Below are 17132 nucleotides of genomic sequence, written 5' to 3'. Positions count from 1 at the left end.
AGTGTCTCTTTCCAAGTCCAGCAGTGGTAAGGGAGACAAGTTTTACCAGTCTAACTCTTGGCTGAGTGCATTTTCCTGCCTTCATTAAGGGTTTACACCAGTGCTGCTACCTTGGAAGCCTGCCATCAGTAAGCAGGTCAAACCCCTTAGTCTGGGAAAAGCCTCTCTATTGTTTTCTGTCTTGTGAACAGTTCTTCAGTAACTTTTTTTTTTTTTTTTTGGAAAGAAGGGTGTTAGAAAACAATTGATATGAATAAAGAGCTCTCCTTCACCATGGAAAGTAAACTGTATGCTTAATAGCATGAAATAATTTGGTCTCTGTGGGTCAGAAAACAATACCCTCACTGTTGCACTGATACCTTGCAAATTATGTCCTCACGTCACCCAGAGCAAACTGTAACAGGGACTGCTCCACAGCTCGGATTCCCTTTAAACCTCTTAGCTAACCTCCGTTACCTCTCCAGATTTCCCTCTTTAGCACAGACAGGAATTGGCTGCTCCAGAAAACCCTAATTCCTTCCAAAAGGAAAAAAAAGAAAAAAAAAAGTTCTCTTTTACAGAACAGTACTCAATTCCCTAAGTTTTACTCTTTACACCAGGAGCTGAGACTGCACAGTGAAGCAAATTATATCAGTAACTGTGACTGACTTAAAAGGGTACAACAGCAAGTACAGCTTTGTCTTCTCTCTCTCCTAGCAGGATGAGAATCTGCTAATTATCTTATTACAGCGTGTGTGGGAAAAGGAGTGAAAAAAACAGCACACTACTCAACAGAGCTTTTCCTTTGCAGTGCAGAATGAAAAGTAACCCCAAACCCAGAATAAATCTTCCTCCCTAATTCCTCCTTTTGTTTATACCAGGTTTGAGGTTACCTACACAGTGACAAAATACAACAGATTCCATACACATCTTGATGCCTCAAGCCTACCTTTACCTGTCTAGTACTGAGAAGAAATATTTCCTATAGGCAATCTACTACATAATGCCCAGGACGATGCTTCTCATGTCCTCCTTCTTTGATCTACCAAATAAGAGCCATCACAAGAAAAACAAAATGCTAAAACACTGTATTATTTTATTTTCCTGCCACAATTTTATACATACTTGCTCTGATGCAAACAAGCAGACAAATAAACCATGTAAGGCACAAGGAAATATCTGAGACACATGTTCACTGTCACAATAAACCAGTAACAGAACATCTGAAGCCAGGCTTTTTCCAGGTATGGTAAAGTATGCCACTGGAGTCAAATGGATTTTAAGCAGTTTAATTTGCCCCCTTCACAGAATGCTAAAACTGTTTCAGCTGGAACAGACCTTCAGGATCATGGAGTCCAACCATTTTCTACCTCTACTAAGTCAGGGGCTAAACCATCTACCTAAGAACCACATCTCTGTGGCTTTTAAACACCTCCAGGGATGCAGATTCAATCACCTTCCTAGGGAGCCTGTTCTGGTGTTTGAGAACCCTTTCCATGAAGAATTTTCTACTAATCTTCAACCTAAAGCTCCCCTGGTGCAACTTGAGGCTGTTTCCTCCCATCCTATCACTTGTTACCTGGGAGAAGAGACCAAAACCCATCTTGAGTCAGCCTCCTTTCAGGTAGTTGTAGACCGCAAGGAGGTCTCAGCTCAGACTCGACTCCTTTTCTCCAGGCTAAACAATCCCAGTTCCCTCAGCCAATCTTCACAACACCTGTTCTCCAGACCCTTCACCAGCTTTGTTGCCCTTTTCTGGATAAGCTACAGCACCTCATTGTCCTTCTTGGAGCAAGGGGCCCAAAACCGAACCCAGTACTCAAGGTGCAGACTCACTAGTGCTGAATACAGGGAAACAATCACTACTCTGGTCCTGCTGCCCACGCTATTCCTGATACAAGCCAGAATGCTGCTTGCCTTCTTAGCCACCTGGGCACATGCTGGCTTATTTCCAGCGGGTTGTTGATCAACAACCCCAGATCTTTCTCTAGCTGGCAGCTTGGTACTCAAAGGCAGAGATTACTCTGTTACTAAAAAAAAATGTACCACATACAACAGCAATGGCTGGGGATATATGAAATGATGAGAAAAAGATCATGCAGACAGCAGAGTGGGACAAGAAAGGAAGATTCCTCCACAGCAAGGCCCTTCCATGAGGAACATCCTCAGCAGCTCTTACCTGTGTGAGTGAGCATGTGTTGCTGCAGGGAATTTGCCCATGGAAAGACTCGAGGACAGCAAGGACAGGGGATACTTTGCAGGCACTCTGAGTAAGCATTCCTCTTCCCTCTCAGCAGCTTATCTTCGGCAGTTTCCTTTTCATCCTCACTTGTTCCATTTCTTCCACTTTCTTCCTTGAAATTGTCAGTGGACTGCAGAAATGGGCTAAATTTATTAGTGTCTGTGGTAGCCAGCATCTTCTCAATGCTGGCAAACTCCCCACTTGACTCCAGATCCACACCACTGCTAAGTTTAGGCTTGTTTTTTGTTCCTTTCTTTCTTCCTCTTTTCTTTGTCAAACTGGCATCAGCAATAGGAGACTGCTCTGGCTCACAGGGCTGAGCCAGGTCACTGGGCAGGCTGGAGTCTCTCTGCATTGCGGTCGTGATTGTCACTTTTGTTTTGGCATTCCCTGGTGCGTCACACCCAGTGGAGCTGCTCACTGCCTTGGGACTAGTGTCTGCAGCCTCTGTTTTCAGCAATGCAGGAGCAGAAGACACGGATGAAATGATCTGTGCAATGGAAGCCAATGGTGGCAGCTCTTTAGTTACTGGAGGCTTTGGCAAGAGAGGTGGCGGTGGTGGTTTAGGTCTCAAAGGTCTCAGCAAGGTAGAATTGCCAAGAAGAGCTGGGGAAATGATTGGGACAGTCAAATGCAATGAACCTTTCAGTGGCTGGGTATGTCTGACAGCCCTGTTTGTCTCCGAGTTCCCATTGGCACCAAAAACCACAGGACACTGCAGACAGTTAAAGGCTTTATCGCTGTTGCCAGAAGCAGCCAATTCTTGGTTCCTGGCTTCACATGGGATATCATCTTTATCCTTCTTCAGGGCTTTGGGGATGGACAAGTCAATAGGCTCCATGGAACAGTCATAGAGGGAGAGGGGAGAAGAGCCAAAGAGGTTCTCCTGTTTCACTTGCACAGCACTCAGGGTTTTGCTCTTTTGAGAGAAATCCAATGGCTCGTCAAAATCCATAGGGAAGTTTCCCGTAGGTTCAAGTTTGATGGGAACGTGAGACGGCGTCCCGAGCAAGAAGCCATTTTGAGGCTCCAGGAAGGGTGTCACAGACTTGTGGTCCATGTAAGTGCTGTCCTCCAATAAGGGAGGGTCTGTCTGGCTTTCCTGGGCACTGCAGTCCACTGCTAAGATGTAATTCTCAATCTCCCTTTCTTGCACGTGTAAGTGCTGCTTGAGGATATGGTGGATGCAGTTTCTCTTGGCCGAAAAGGCTGTGCCACACTCCTTGCACTCAAACGGCTTCTTCTTCTGGCAGCCACTGTGCGTCCTCATGTGAATGCGGAGGGCCCGGTAATGCTTGAGGTCCTCACCACACAGCTTGCACACAGTGTCTGGGGAGCAGAAGGCATCCACCATCTCTGCAGCGTTGCTGGTGACATATTCAATGTTCTTCTCTATATCCTTCCTGGTCACTTTGAGGTGCTTCTTGCGCAGATGCCTCTCACAGTTGGCTTTCACTGTGAAGGGGTAGTGGCAGATTTTACAGATGTAAGGCCTCTCCCCGCTGTGAGTCCGCAGGTGTCGGATCAGCGCCGCCTTGTCAGCTGCGATGTAGTCACAGATGTTGCACTGGTACGGGGAAATACCCAAGTGAGAGCGGATGTGAGCTCTCAGGACACCAGAGAAGGCAAACACCTGGTCGCAGAAACGGCAGGGGTACAAAACCTTCCTCATTGTTGGGGCCTTCTTGTTCGCTGCCCCTGCGATGATGGCTTTGAGGTCTCCTTCTGTGACCTCTTGCTTGATCTTGGCTTCCATATTCAGAGGCAGGAGAGCTTCGATGATGCTGTCCTGCTCCAGTTGTGTCTTCATCTCATGCTGAGTTAAAGGCTCTACTTTGGGTTGGAGGAGCAACTGTGAGGAAGCACTTGATTTGGCTCCTGGCTGGGGGAGGTGAGAGTTGGAGGAGGACTCTACTGAGTTCTTGATCAGCCTCAGAGGGGGAGGTGGGAGGCTTGGGCTGATGCAGCCAGGCGAGGCTTGCTGGGCACTGATAAGAGGAGGTGGTGTAGAGGTTGCGACTATTGTTCGGGGTGTTACCAAAGGCTTTGGCTTCAGCGGTGGCATATGCTTGAAAATTGACTGCACAGGGACAGAAGGTGCCTTAGAAAGTGGAGGAAGACTGATCTGAGGAGGAGCGGAAGAAGCCATCTTCAAGATCTGCTGAATGTCTGCCAGCTCAATGGCAGACTCATTGGAGATGGGTTTTACCACAATACTGCTGTCAGGCTGGATGATGAAACCCTTCTGGAAAGGCTGCAACGAAAGGAGCTTTATGTTCTCTTTTGTAGGAGGAAGGACTGAAAATGACCCTCCCATAGAGGCAGCTTCCAGAGGAGAGAGGCTGAGCAGACCGGTGCTGCCAGGTTCCTGAGGTAGGTTACTCTTCAGTGCTCTGAGCTGTATTTCTTGGACCTCATCTTGTGAATTGTCCTCCTGCTTGACAGGCTTGATGTCTTTGGTGTACTGTAGGCCCAAGGATGCCAGGAAGGCTTTCTGGTCTGGGTTCTCGCTGGGTGGGGTTGTGGACTGTGGCTTGTGCTTGTCTTTTCCCTGATCCACCACGTGAGTTTCCATGTGCAGTTTGAGTGCTGAAAGCATGGGGAATGCCTTGTTACACGTCTCGCAAATAAATCGATGGAAGTCACTGATGCACCTTCGCAAATTTGTCTCACACCACACCTGCAAGACAGAGAAAAATACTTTGACATCTCTGACTGGAAAGGCCTTGCATGCTGCTGTGAAATAAAACCAGCTCACTCTCCCTTCCACTGCCCAAGTTAAGGAGTTTAGAGCAGCCACCACCTACCTGGCACTGAGATATTCTTGCTCTACAGCCTTTAGCCACCTAAGTGGCATATCTAAATTAGGGACTGAATCGCCAAGGACAACTCAGACTTTCAAATATTTTTCCATCCTAAACTTATAGAATCATAAAATGGTCTGGGTGGGAAGGGACTTTCAAGATCATCTAGTTTCACCTCCCCTGCAACATGCAGGGACACCTCCTACTAGACTAAGTTGCTCAAGGCTCCATACAACCTGGCTCTGAGTATTTCCAGTCTTGGAGCCTCCACATCTCCTCTGGGCAACCTGTTCTAGTGCCTCACCATTCCCATGGGGAAGGATTTCTTCCTAATGTCTAATCTAAATTGATCTTCTTCCAGTTTGAAGCCACTACCCCTTATCCTGTCACTCCATGCCTTTGTAAAAAGGCTCTTCAGCTCTTCTTCTTTGCAGCCACAGAGAGGTTTACGGCTCTCAGAAAAATATTTATGTATTATTTCCCTGCTTTTTCCCCAGCTGCTGTCCCTCAAAGGTGCAAAATCTCCAAACCTCAAGTAAAGAACATAATGGAAAGGTGCCTGGTGAGTGTTCTGTGAAGAAATCACTGAAGATGTCACTGTTTAGTAAGTCAAGTGATTTCCCAAAGCCTTTTGTGATAAAATCTTCCGCATCACAACTACATACTTGTTACAGTAAATTAAAATATAACAATAACAGTATCTTCCTTACTCTGTCTCCTCTCTTGATTTTAGATGTGGGATGGCTTTGTGAAGGAGAGAACTAATGGCCAGGGTGGAAGGAGAAAGGATCTACTATCAGCAAAGTTTTGCTTTAAATACTTTCATAGCTCTTTACACTGGTAGTTAGCCACTGGAATGCTGAAAAACCCAACCCCAATATTCTTTAGATGAAAAAAGAAAAAAAGGAAAGGCAGAAAGCGTTCGAAGTCTACAGAGACAGTGGTAATGTGCTTTCCACAAAATATTTTACACTTATTCTCTCCCTCATTGAGGACAAGCCTTCAAGTGACTTCCTAAGATATGTACTGTATCAGCTGCCACCTCAAGCTCTGAAGAACAGAAAGTACCTGAGAAATGCGGGGGAACTTTCTACAGGAGAAGTCCGTGAATCCCAAGTCATGGAAGCCTGCTGGTATTGAAGGGTTGTTCTGAATGAAAGGCTTTCCCATGGGATCTCTGGGAAGCTGCTTGTGGATAACTGCATTATGGCGCAGTAAGCCCCGATGAGTACGAAAGGTAATACAACAGATGTCACACCTGGAAGGGAAAGGAAGAGACGAGACGTGACTCACTGGCTGCTGCAAGCTGAAGAACTAGCATTATTCTTGCTTTAGGACAGCCTCCTTTTGTCTGCCCCACGGTAACACCACCAACCTGCTAAATGCAAAACAAAGCCACAGCATGTCAAAAACATATGGCCACAGAAAGGCCATTTCAATCCCAGTCACCTTCAATCCGTTTCTGGCTATTAAATCTCCTGGAAGTTTAAAGAATAGCACATGATAATGGAGTGTCCCACGCTGGCTGACCGCAAAGTGGTGGCTGAGACCACAGATTTCTGACAACCCTCCTACTATCTGACTACAAAAAAAATTTCAGTAGTTTTACAGAATTTATTTTTTTTTAATTAAAAAATATTATTAAAAGATATCTTAAAAAAAGTAGTGACAAGGAGAGGCTAAAGTAGACCTAAGCAACAGTCAGGTGCAAATATAGAAGTGGTACCTTTTTAAACTCAAATACCCCGGTACAAATTTTCTCTGTGCTGCTTTTCCACAGCCTTTCACTGATTCTCCTCAAAGCTGTTCTGAAAAATAGTTCTAAAAAAAACCACCCTAGTGCTCCTTGAAGGAGAGGAGAGTCAGAGGAGGAAGATCTGAAGCACATCTAACACTGCTAACACACATACACTCCCTTCAAAGCCAGTATTCCCCAAAGAATCACAGAAATCCCATCGTGGTAGAGGTTATAAAGGACATCTGGGCATCACCTAGTCCAGCCCCTCCTGTTAAAGCAGAGTCAGCCTGAGCAGGTTGCCCAAGATCACAATGTCTGGGTGGGTTTGGAACCTCTCCAGAGTAGGAGACACCACAGCTTCTCTGGGCAGCCTGCTCCAGGGCTCTAGCACCCTCAAAGAATGCAGAAGCAACGTCTTTCCCTATCCACACTTCATTACTATGATTTCTTCGTTTTCTTAAGTTCTTAAATCCCAAATTGAGCTGAACAAAAGCTCCTCACATGAAGTATACTTGGATTAAAAAAATCAAAGGTTTGGCAATGCAGCTATGCTGCAGGCAGTCAGGACTATGCAGCAACATGTGGCCAACACATCACCAACAAGCCTATTGCCTTTGGAATATCTGGGATTTTAGCTCTGCAGCATGACAGGTCACGTCCACTCTCCATTCAACAAGTGACACAGAGTTTCACTCAAAAAGGTTCCTTGTGGTTGTGGCTCCAGCTTGTAACTAAAACATGAGTTTCATAGAAGCAAATGCCAGAGAATGTGAGGCTGATTCTGTTACTAAAATATTTTATGCCCTGGGAGTTCTTCACATCTCCCCTCTGCCTTAGTTCTCCCCATACTGCCTTCAACCTCCACATCACGGAAAAGGACATGTGCCTACTCATTACAAAAACATCCTGCAACTAGAAATTACTTCTGACAAAATCCTGAAGCTACCCCTTCTTTGTCCTGTCCCTAACAAACTCCCATTACTGTTCTTTTTATCACTACATAAACTTCCACAGACCTTTTTGATTCCCTGAAAATGAAGAGATCACCAAGTCAAGCCACCAAGTAACCAGATTCAGAGTCTCTGAGCAACAAAAGAAGCAAGTGTGAAGCCTGTGTAACGTGGCTGTTGTTATCATGGGACCCAGAATAATGGGACAGAAATACCAAGTGCTGGAGGTTTCATCTTCATCTCCCCTGTCAATTCACTTGCATCCTACTTTTACAGTTATTGCCAGCACAGTCCCTGTGTTCCATTAAATGCTGAACCAACACCATTTGCAAAGCAAATGTCTCCTTAGAGTGGTCTGCTAAACGTGACAGTCTCTGGCAGTGGCCATGACAGAGGGATGCTAACACACAACACTCCTCCAGCATCAAGACCCACAGCTTTTCTCCAGCTCACTTGGCAGCACCTATTCTGTAATGCAGAGCTTTCATCTTCAGCAAAAACAAAACCACACACAACCACCTAAACTCTTGGGGGAAGGATTTAATAAAAGGTTAGAGCAGTCAGCTGAATACCTTGCAGGCTGCTGAAATAAAACCACCTCGCTTGAAAGCAAGCAGTGCCTCTGGCACACTCCTCCTGGTACGTCAGCACATGGCCAGCAAGGGCTTCAAGCAACGCTCCTGAACCACTAGAGCATGGTTGATGGTCTGTGGGGCCAGCTCTTCTGCAGATAGACCCAGTCTGTGGGGTGCCCTGAGGAAGCTCTGGGGTCCCTCATGTGCCTGGCCTCCCTGAGACTGGCAATCCCTCCTGGTAGCTACATCAGGGCAGGTACAGCTGCCAGTGATGGGACCACAGACTACTGGGATAGTAGGTGCCTGCAATGGTAACCCCAGGATCTGGGTTGAGCAAGGAGCCAGTACTCCTGGGCAAGCAGACAGCCTCCACAGACAGCAGGGAGGTGTGCCTCGTCCATCTTACATGCTCCCCTGCCTCCCTCCCCCCATCAGCTGCACGACACACTGATTTTAAGAACTGGTTTATTTAGGGCTCCCATCAAAAGCTGCACCTGAAAGTAAATCTTTCAGAGCAGAGACCCATGTGAAAGTCCTTCACAGAACACCTGGATCAACTGCTATGCCTCAGGACAGTGAAAATTTGCAATTTAAAACCAGTGTTTTCCATGCAAAGAGGACTGCTTTCCCACTCCCACAACCAAAGTAACAGATCTTGAACAAAGAATATGTACTTTCTCTAGAATTAAACACCTCTGTGTTTTCCCCTTTCTTCCTCCGTTTTCTTCTACTTTCCTTGCTGTGAGTGAAGAAAGAGCAAGCAAAAAAAGATAATTTGGCAATAGGATTAAGCTCTTTTTCCATTTGGTCAAAGAGAAGCTCTTCACAAAGAAACATCCAGATAAATCATACCTGTCACCTGGAGAGACAGGCACCTCAGGGTATATAAATGCACCACACCCTGGGGCTCAGCACCCTCCCCTGGTGTCAGATCACACAAGGAGGGACGTGTGGATATTCTCCCTTTCTCAGTGGTCCAGGCACACCAGTGAAGGCAGCCAAGCTTTGAGAGCTGGAATAAAAACACCCAGAGGAAAGCTTTCCCTGAGAGATGTGTAGGCCTGTTTTGACAGGACAAGGGGTGATGGTTTTAAACTAAAGGAGGGATATTTAGACTAGATAGAAGGAAGAAGGTTTTTTTACAGAGGGTGATGAAACATTGGCCCAGGTTGCCAGAGAGGTGGTAGATGCCCTCTTCCTGGAAACATTCCAGGCCAGGTTGTCTGGGGCTCTGAGCAACCTGCTTTAGTTGCAGATGTCCCTGATGACTGCAGGGGTTTGGACTAGATGACCTTCAAGGGTCCCTTCCAACCCAAATCAGTCTATGATTCTATTCTATGAAACACATGGCCTGTTTTTAATTCTGTGTGCTTTAGTTGAGTTCCCTCTCCTCAAATCAGGAGTCCAAGCTTCTCTGAGATAAGACGATTTGAGCTTTGAACACAATTAGCAGTGCAGACACAGATACGGGCATGCACCACTCGCAAGAAAAACTCACAGGTACTGTGCTTCAAACCCAAGCTAGTCAAGGCAAGCATCCTGCTCCATTGACTAAGGCTTGTGCTAATTTAAAATGAAGTAAGCTGCCGTGCCTAACAACACATTAACTGGAAGCATTAAAGTGTTTTTAAGGAAGCTTAACCATTAATTTCTCTGTTTTTGTCATCACCATTATGTTCCATCTTTAGGTAGTGTTAATGCCTACAGTATTTTTAAATCTAAAACCACAGTCTAAGACAGACAGAAAGGAATCCTAAGTGACTGGAACAGGTTTTTTCATCTTGCTAATACTTTTTTTTACTAAAAAAAAAAAAAAAAAAAAAAGGTAATTGTGGAAAGTCCAGCACATGGAATCATAGAATGCTTTAGATTGGAATGGACCTTTAAAGGTCATCTAGTCCAATGCCCCCATACCAAATACAGCATCTGAAATATATGGGAATGCTTTGCTCATGATGAACTTGAGGAAATAAAAACCAAAAAACCAGCACAACCTCCATCTCTTTACAGTTTCACAAATCCGCTCACGTGCAGTGCAAAGTCAAACAGGGATGGTATGGCTCAGAGAACAGGGATGGTAACAGGTTCTGAGGTTGTTAGCAGAACAGGCAAAGCAATGGCTCCACACCTGAGCCAAGATAAAAGCACTCTACCTGCAAGGTAAGTTTCCAGCTGTAGCGAATAAAAGCTGCAGTGTTATCACGTGATTGTAGGTCTTGGCCATTGTTTTCCATTTGCCTATAAATATGATCACAGAGTGGAAAGAAAACTGTTCTGCTTCAAGCACAGAGGTTCAATTATAAGTAAAGAGGGGAAAAAAATGGGTTTAGCAGCTAAGACCACTTTAAAATTAGCTTCATTCTGAATGGCCTTTGTGTTTCAATGCCATCCATACACGTACTACATAAACATAACAGAGGTGTACAAAGCATGAGGGTGAGAAAATGGAACAGCTACAACACAAAAGCATCATCCAACTGCATGAAAACAGCACAATGGCTAGGCTCACCTTGGTGCTTTCAGGTGAGTCTCACAGAGTCACAGATGGGTGTGGGTTGAAAGGGACCTCTGAACATCATCTAGTTCAATTCCTCGGATCAGCAGGATCACCCAGATCAGGTTGCCCAGGACGACAATGTCCAGGCAGATTTGCAACGTATTCAGAGAAGGAGCCTCCACAACCTCTCTGGGCAGCCTGCTCCAGCAGCACTCTCAAAGTAAAGAAACTTTTCCTCACATTCAGATGGAACCTCCACGGTTCCAGTTTATGCCTGTTGCCCCTTGTCTTGTCAACTGCACACCACTGAAAAGAGTCCAGCCCCATCCTCTTGCTCCTCCACTCTTTAGATAGCATTGAGAGGAAGCATTGAGATCATCGCAGCCTGCTCTTCTCCAGGCTAATGAGCTCCAGCTCTCAGCCCTTCTTAGTAGAGAGATGCTCCAGCCCCTCATTGTCTTTGTAACCTCTGCTGGACTCTCTCCAGAAGTTTCCTGTTTCTCTGAAGAACCCAGAACTGGACACAGCACTCCAGATGTGACATCACTAGGGCCACTTTATTTTTTTTTAAATATAGACATGGTCTCTGTGTAAAGCCACAGCATTATAAGAGGCTTTCTAATAAAATGTTATTGTAAAGCTAATTGGGATATAAAAACATTTGAAAAAGCTGTAAGAAATAGTCAATGCTTTGTGAAGCTTGCTCAAGAAGCAAGCCAGGGTTTGCTGCACTTAAGACCAGCAGCACCTAAGCAAGAAATGTTTACCCAAGTGATGCCTTTTTCCTTGTATCACACTCTCCTCTGAGCCAATCCCACTTTGTCAGCACTGGAAAAAGCTTTTTTTTTCTTTAAGAAAAGATGTTTTAGCAAGGAAACACAGAATAAAATTTTAATCAAAACTAATCAGTCTTGGGTTTTAGGGTAACACAGTCAAACATTCAATCCTCAATTCTGTATTTTGTTAGTCAAGACACAAAGCCAAATATTTATATCCAATACTCTGTTCCCATGAAAACAAACAAATGCTGTGACATTGAGTCTTCTCCTACTTAATACTTCTGAAGCCACACAAGAGTGAAATAAAGCTTGAAGTTTTCACCCTCACACCTGACTAGCACTAGGTTGTGAATGTTAACAACTAAAACCAGTGTGAATTTCTAGGCCTTATCTAAAATTTAACCATAGTACCATTTTGTTACCTTTCTCGTCTATGCTCTGTATAAACTGCCACACACAGAAGCAAGGAAAACAGAACAAGAATGAAACCTATCCTGAGACAGAATTGCTAATCTAAAGTTATAATATTAAGACATCCAACTGCTCCCCCTGAAATCCCTGCTATGGATCATAGATAAATGTCTACTTTTAGAATCGCAGAATTGTTTCGGCTGGAAAAAATTTTTAAGATCATTGAGTCAAACCAACTACCAAGTCTGGTGCTGAAGCATGTCTCTCTACATCATATCTCTGCATCTTTTAAACACCTCCAGGGATGTGGATTCAACTGCAGCCTGTTCCAGTGCTTGAGAATCCCTTCTGTGAACAAATTTCTCCTAATATCCAACCTAAACCTCCCCTGGTGTAAATTTCCTCCTGTCCTATTGCTTGTTACTAGGGAGAAGAGATTGGCCCCCACCTGGCTACAAATTCCTTTCAGGTAGTTGCAGAGAGCAAGAAGATATCCCCTTTTCTCCAGGTTGAACAACCCCAGTTCCCTCAGCTGCTCCTCTCAAGACCTGCTCTTCAGGCCCTTTACCAGCTTCACTGCCCTCCTCTGGACCCATTCCAGCACCTGAACGCCCTTCTGATAGAGAGGGCCCCCACTTGTCATCATTATTCTCCTTTGTGTCTCACATTATGTGAAGAATTAATGCAACTTTCCTTATGAGCAAAGAAAATCCTGTGCTGGCCTGAAAACAATCCAACTGGACAGAAAAGAAACACGGGTGATTCCCTGCCGTTGACTCATGTCCTCACCAGGGACGACAGCAGGCTCCCAGCCTCTGCCCTGGGAATGTGCACTGCAGAGGCCAGTGAGGGGGGGCATGGAGGGGGCAGGGGATGGAGAAAGGATGGTCTTAAACAGAAGGGCCATCACCACCTATGAAAGAAAAACAAGCAGCTTACAGACATATTCCCTTCAGGAAAGGATTCCTTTGCTTCTTGCTCACTCCTTTGGGGGCGAAGTGAAGGAAGGGAAATGAGAGAGAGAAAATTGCTTTCTGCTCCTGTGCAACCCCACCCAGATCCAGATACTCATCTTTTTTTGGATGAAAACCCCTTCCTGGCCTCCACACCCAGGGCCCTGGGAAATAACATCCAACAGCTGCACTAATCTCTCCCACTTGCTGGAGATGAGTGATGGAAAAGCAGCAGTTCTGCACATGCCACTCCTGACTCCCTCCTGGGGATCCCTGGGGGTCCTCCCACTGTCCTGCAATGACCGGTCCTGCCTCCTTTCCCTGCAGCATCTTAGCATGTCTGACCCTGAAGGACCTGCTGCTCTCCCTTCTCCCGCCTTGCCCAACGCTACAGGTCAGTGCAGAAACCACACACTGCACAGTAGCACCAGGAGCCAGCTCCCTGCCAGGCACAGACTGGGTGGAGAGGCTTCCCACCCCGTTCCCAGTGGCATAAGGGAATGGGCACAGATCCTCAGAAGTTTGGTGCATGCTGGTTCACCTTCTCATGACAGGCAGGACTTAAAACTTCTCCTCCCTCCCACCTCCTCACTGGCTGTCTGACTTTGTTACCTATGTGTCCCACAGTTCCCTTTTATTGTCTCCTTTACTGAATAAATTTTGTTGGAAGAGACCTTTAAGATCATCAAGAACAACCACGAACCCAGCACTGCCAGGTCACCACTAAACCATGTCCCTCAGCATCACATCTGCACGGCTTTTCAATCCCTTCAGAGATGGGGATCTGACCATTCCCCTTGGGCAGCCTGTTCCAGGGCTTGACAACTTTCTGGGAGAAGAATTTTGTCCTAATGTCCAGCTGGAACTTTCCCAGGCACAACTTAAGGACATTTTGTCTTGCCATACCATGTGTTACATGGGACAAGAGACTGACTCTCACCTGGCTACAATCTCCTTTCAGGGAGTTGTAGGGGAAGAGAAGGTCACACCTCAGCCTCCTTTTCTCCAGCTTAAACAACCCCAGTTCCCTCGGCCACTCCTCATAAGATCTGTGTTCTAGACCCTTCACTAACTTTGTTCCTCTTCCCTGTACACACTCCAGCTCCTCCATCATCCTTCTTGTAGTGAGGGACCCAAAATTGAACACAGTATTTGCGATGTGGCTTCACCAGTGCTGAGTACAGGAGAACAATCACTGCCCTAAGTTCTGCTGACCACACTATTTCTGAGAAGCCACCCTTGGGTGCAGCAATGGCTGAAACCTCTCTGCCAGCTCTTCTATTAATAGGGGGATGCACAACACCATGTGCATTCCTACAGCCATGCTGTGGTCCAGGCGAGAAAAGTACAGAGTAGGAGCCAGGGTAGATATGACACAAACCAGGGTGATGTTGTGCTTCAGGAATTTGTCGCCATGCTGCAGAGCCAGTGTCCTAACTGGCATGTCATGACACAGTCAGAGGAACTGACTGGGGCATCAAGAGGATGGGACTCTTTTCAGTGGTGCCCAGCAAAATGAAAAGGGGCAACAGACACAAACGGGAACCCAGGAGGTTCCATCTGAACAGGAGTTAAAAATTCATTGCTGTGATGCTGCTGGAGCCCAGAGAGGTTGTGGAGTCTTCTTCTCTGTAGAGATTCCAAACCTGCCTGGACATTGTGATCCTGGGCAACCTGCTCTGGATTGACCCTGCTTTAGCAGTGAGGTTGGACTATATTAGCAGTGAGGTTGGACTATATGACTTTCAGAGGTCCCTTCCAGCCCTGACTATTCTGGGATTCTGTAAAGTCAAGTGAATTTAAGCAATCTAAGGAGCAATAAAAGGATATCAGCCATCCTGTGCTGACTTTTAACTTTCTTTCTATGGGAGAAGAGATGTCACTTCTTCCCACCCCTGTAGTGAAATGAATGTACCACCTTCAACCATGACAAAATCAATTATCCTTGCCTTGAGGAAATCTTGCTTGACTAATCTGAAAGCCTTCTCCAAAGGCATGACCAAATGGATAGATGAAGGGAGAGCGGTGGGCATTGTCTATCTTAAATTCAGCAAGGCTTTTGATACTGTCTCTCATAACATCCCCATAGTAAGCTCAAGGAAAGTGGGTTAAATGATTGGACCATGAGGTGCATTGGTAACTGGCTCAACAAAAGAGTGCAGAGAGTTGTGATCAGTGGCACAGCTGGAAGCTGTGGCCAGTGGCATTCCCCAGGGGTCGGTACTGGGTCCAGTTTTGTTCAGTATCTTCATCAACGACCTGGATGAGGGGATGGAGTGTACCCTCAGCAAAGTCACTGATGATATGAAACTGTGGGGTATGGCTGACACCCCATCAGGCTGTGCTGCCACCCATTGAGATCTGGACAGGCTGGAGAGCTGGGCAAGGGTGAACCTCATGAAGGTCAATAAGGACAAGTGGAGGGTCCTGCATCTGGGGAGGAATAAACCCAGGCACCAGGACAGACTGGGGGTCATCCTGTTGAAAAGCAGCTCCATGGAGACAGACCTTGGAGCCCTAATGAACAGTAAGGTCTCCATGGGACAGCAATGTGCCCTTGTGGCCAAGAGGGCCAATGGCATCATGGGGTGTGTTAAGAAAAGCGTGTCCAGCAGGTCTAGGGAGGTTCTTCTTCTCTTCTACTCTGTCCTGGTGAGGTCACACCTGGAATATTGTGTCCAGTCTGGGGCTTCCCAATTCAAGAGAGACAAGGATCTGCTGGAGAGATTCCAATGGAGAGCTACAAGGATGACTGTGGGACTTGAATATCTCTTCTCTGAAGAAAGACTGAGAGACCTGGGGCTGTTTAGTCCTGAGAAGAGAAGGCTGAGAGGGGAATCTTATCAATGTCTATAAATATCTGAGGAGTGGGTGTCAAGATGAAGGTGCCCAGTGATAGGACAAGGAACAATAGGTACAAGCTAGAACACAGAAGGTTCCACCTCAACACAGGGAGACACTTCATTATGGTGAGGGTGACAGAGCACTGGAACAGGCTGCCCAGAGAGTTTGTGGAGTACCCTCCTCTAGAGAGTTTGAAACCCGGCCTGGATGCATTCCTGTGCAGCCTGCCCTAGCTGATCCTGCTTTGGCAGGGGGGTTGGACTTGATCTCTGGAGATCCCTTCTGACCCCTTACATTCTGTGACTCTGTGGTGGAACAGTAACTTACTTTACCACCTACTTCAACAGAATTAACATACAACTAAAAAAAAACATGGGAAAAGGGAGTTGATCTGCAGACACTTGCACAAACATTTTCTCATCATCATCTTTTTACTTAAAAAGGTCGAAGTTTTAAAAACCAGAGGTGCCAAGAAATTGGCTGGACAGAATCAGAGAGTGGAAGATGAAAATAAATATAAGTAACAACAAAGGGTTTAATAATTAGGGCAAGCATAGCTGGGACAAAAAACCCCTCCATGACTAGTGCAGTACTCTACAGCTACCAAAATTGGCAGCTGTACAGCATCCTGAATAAAAGTCATTATTTGTGCACACAAACTCAAGTGAACATTCTACTGTTCTTTAGGGGTGAGAAAATGAAAGCTCTTCCTGCCTCCTTCCAACTAAGGAAGTGAAGTACTTATGTAGTTTTAAAGTTAATGGCAAGAAGTAAAAACATAAATCAATGTGTCTAATGTGATTAAAAAGCAGCACCACTTTTCACAAGTAACATAAGAAGCAACACATTTACAGATGCTTGTCCACCCTAGAACCACCCACTGGTGACAACAGGGCTCACAAATAGGTGGACAGGACAGGACACCCTTACCCTTCTCTAGGCTCACAGGTAAGCCATGCTTACATGCAGACATCACTGCTAACAAAATGAGCAGCAGGCAGTGCTCAGAGAGAAACAAAACCCTGAAACAAACAAACCCTGGCCATCAGGATCAGGCGGGCACACTAACAACCTCTTTTGGCTCTGCCCTCTTTCCCTCCTCTTACTCCCTTTTATGAGAAGCAGCTTTCTTCTGCAGTCACCTTTGTATTTGACCCACTATCTATTCTTGCAGCTGAGCTCAGATATTCACCACCAGGTGACACACCACACAGCTTCATATGAGAGCCTCACACCTGGGTCCATTCACTGGCTGGTATTTTCACCTGGCTGCTCTGGATTCCCCATCTCCTTTCACAATGAGCTCCCTGATGTGAAGTGACCACTCCTAGGCAAGTGCTGGGCTTGTGCTGCCTTCAGA

General features: G+C 45.9%; 1 protein-coding gene across 1 annotated transcript in view; it reads right to left on the bottom strand.

Annotated features, from left to right (window-relative positions):
* The window catches only part of RREB1 (ras responsive element binding protein 1), a 137164-nt gene that overhangs the window by 16139 nt on the left and 103893 nt on the right, over positions 1-17132 (bottom strand). Inside the window, exons 8-9 of the mRNA XM_054381975.1 lie at positions 6094-6283; positions 2159-4901 (exon numbers count right to left, since the gene is read on the bottom strand). Of these exons, the coding sequence (XP_054237950.1) occupies positions 2159-4901; positions 6094-6283 (2933 nt within the window). The remainder of the gene's footprint in view (positions 1-2158; positions 4902-6093; positions 6284-17132) is intronic.

Source organism: Indicator indicator, chromosome 6, assembly GCF_027791375.1.
Source record: "Indicator indicator isolate 239-I01 chromosome 6, UM_Iind_1.1, whole genome shotgun sequence".
In the NCBI taxonomy this organism is placed as follows: domain Eukaryota; kingdom Metazoa; phylum Chordata; class Aves; order Piciformes; family Indicatoridae; genus Indicator; species Indicator indicator.
The sequence above is the reverse complement of the archived record's forward strand: the minus strand, read 5'-3'. Positions and strand labels throughout refer to the sequence as shown.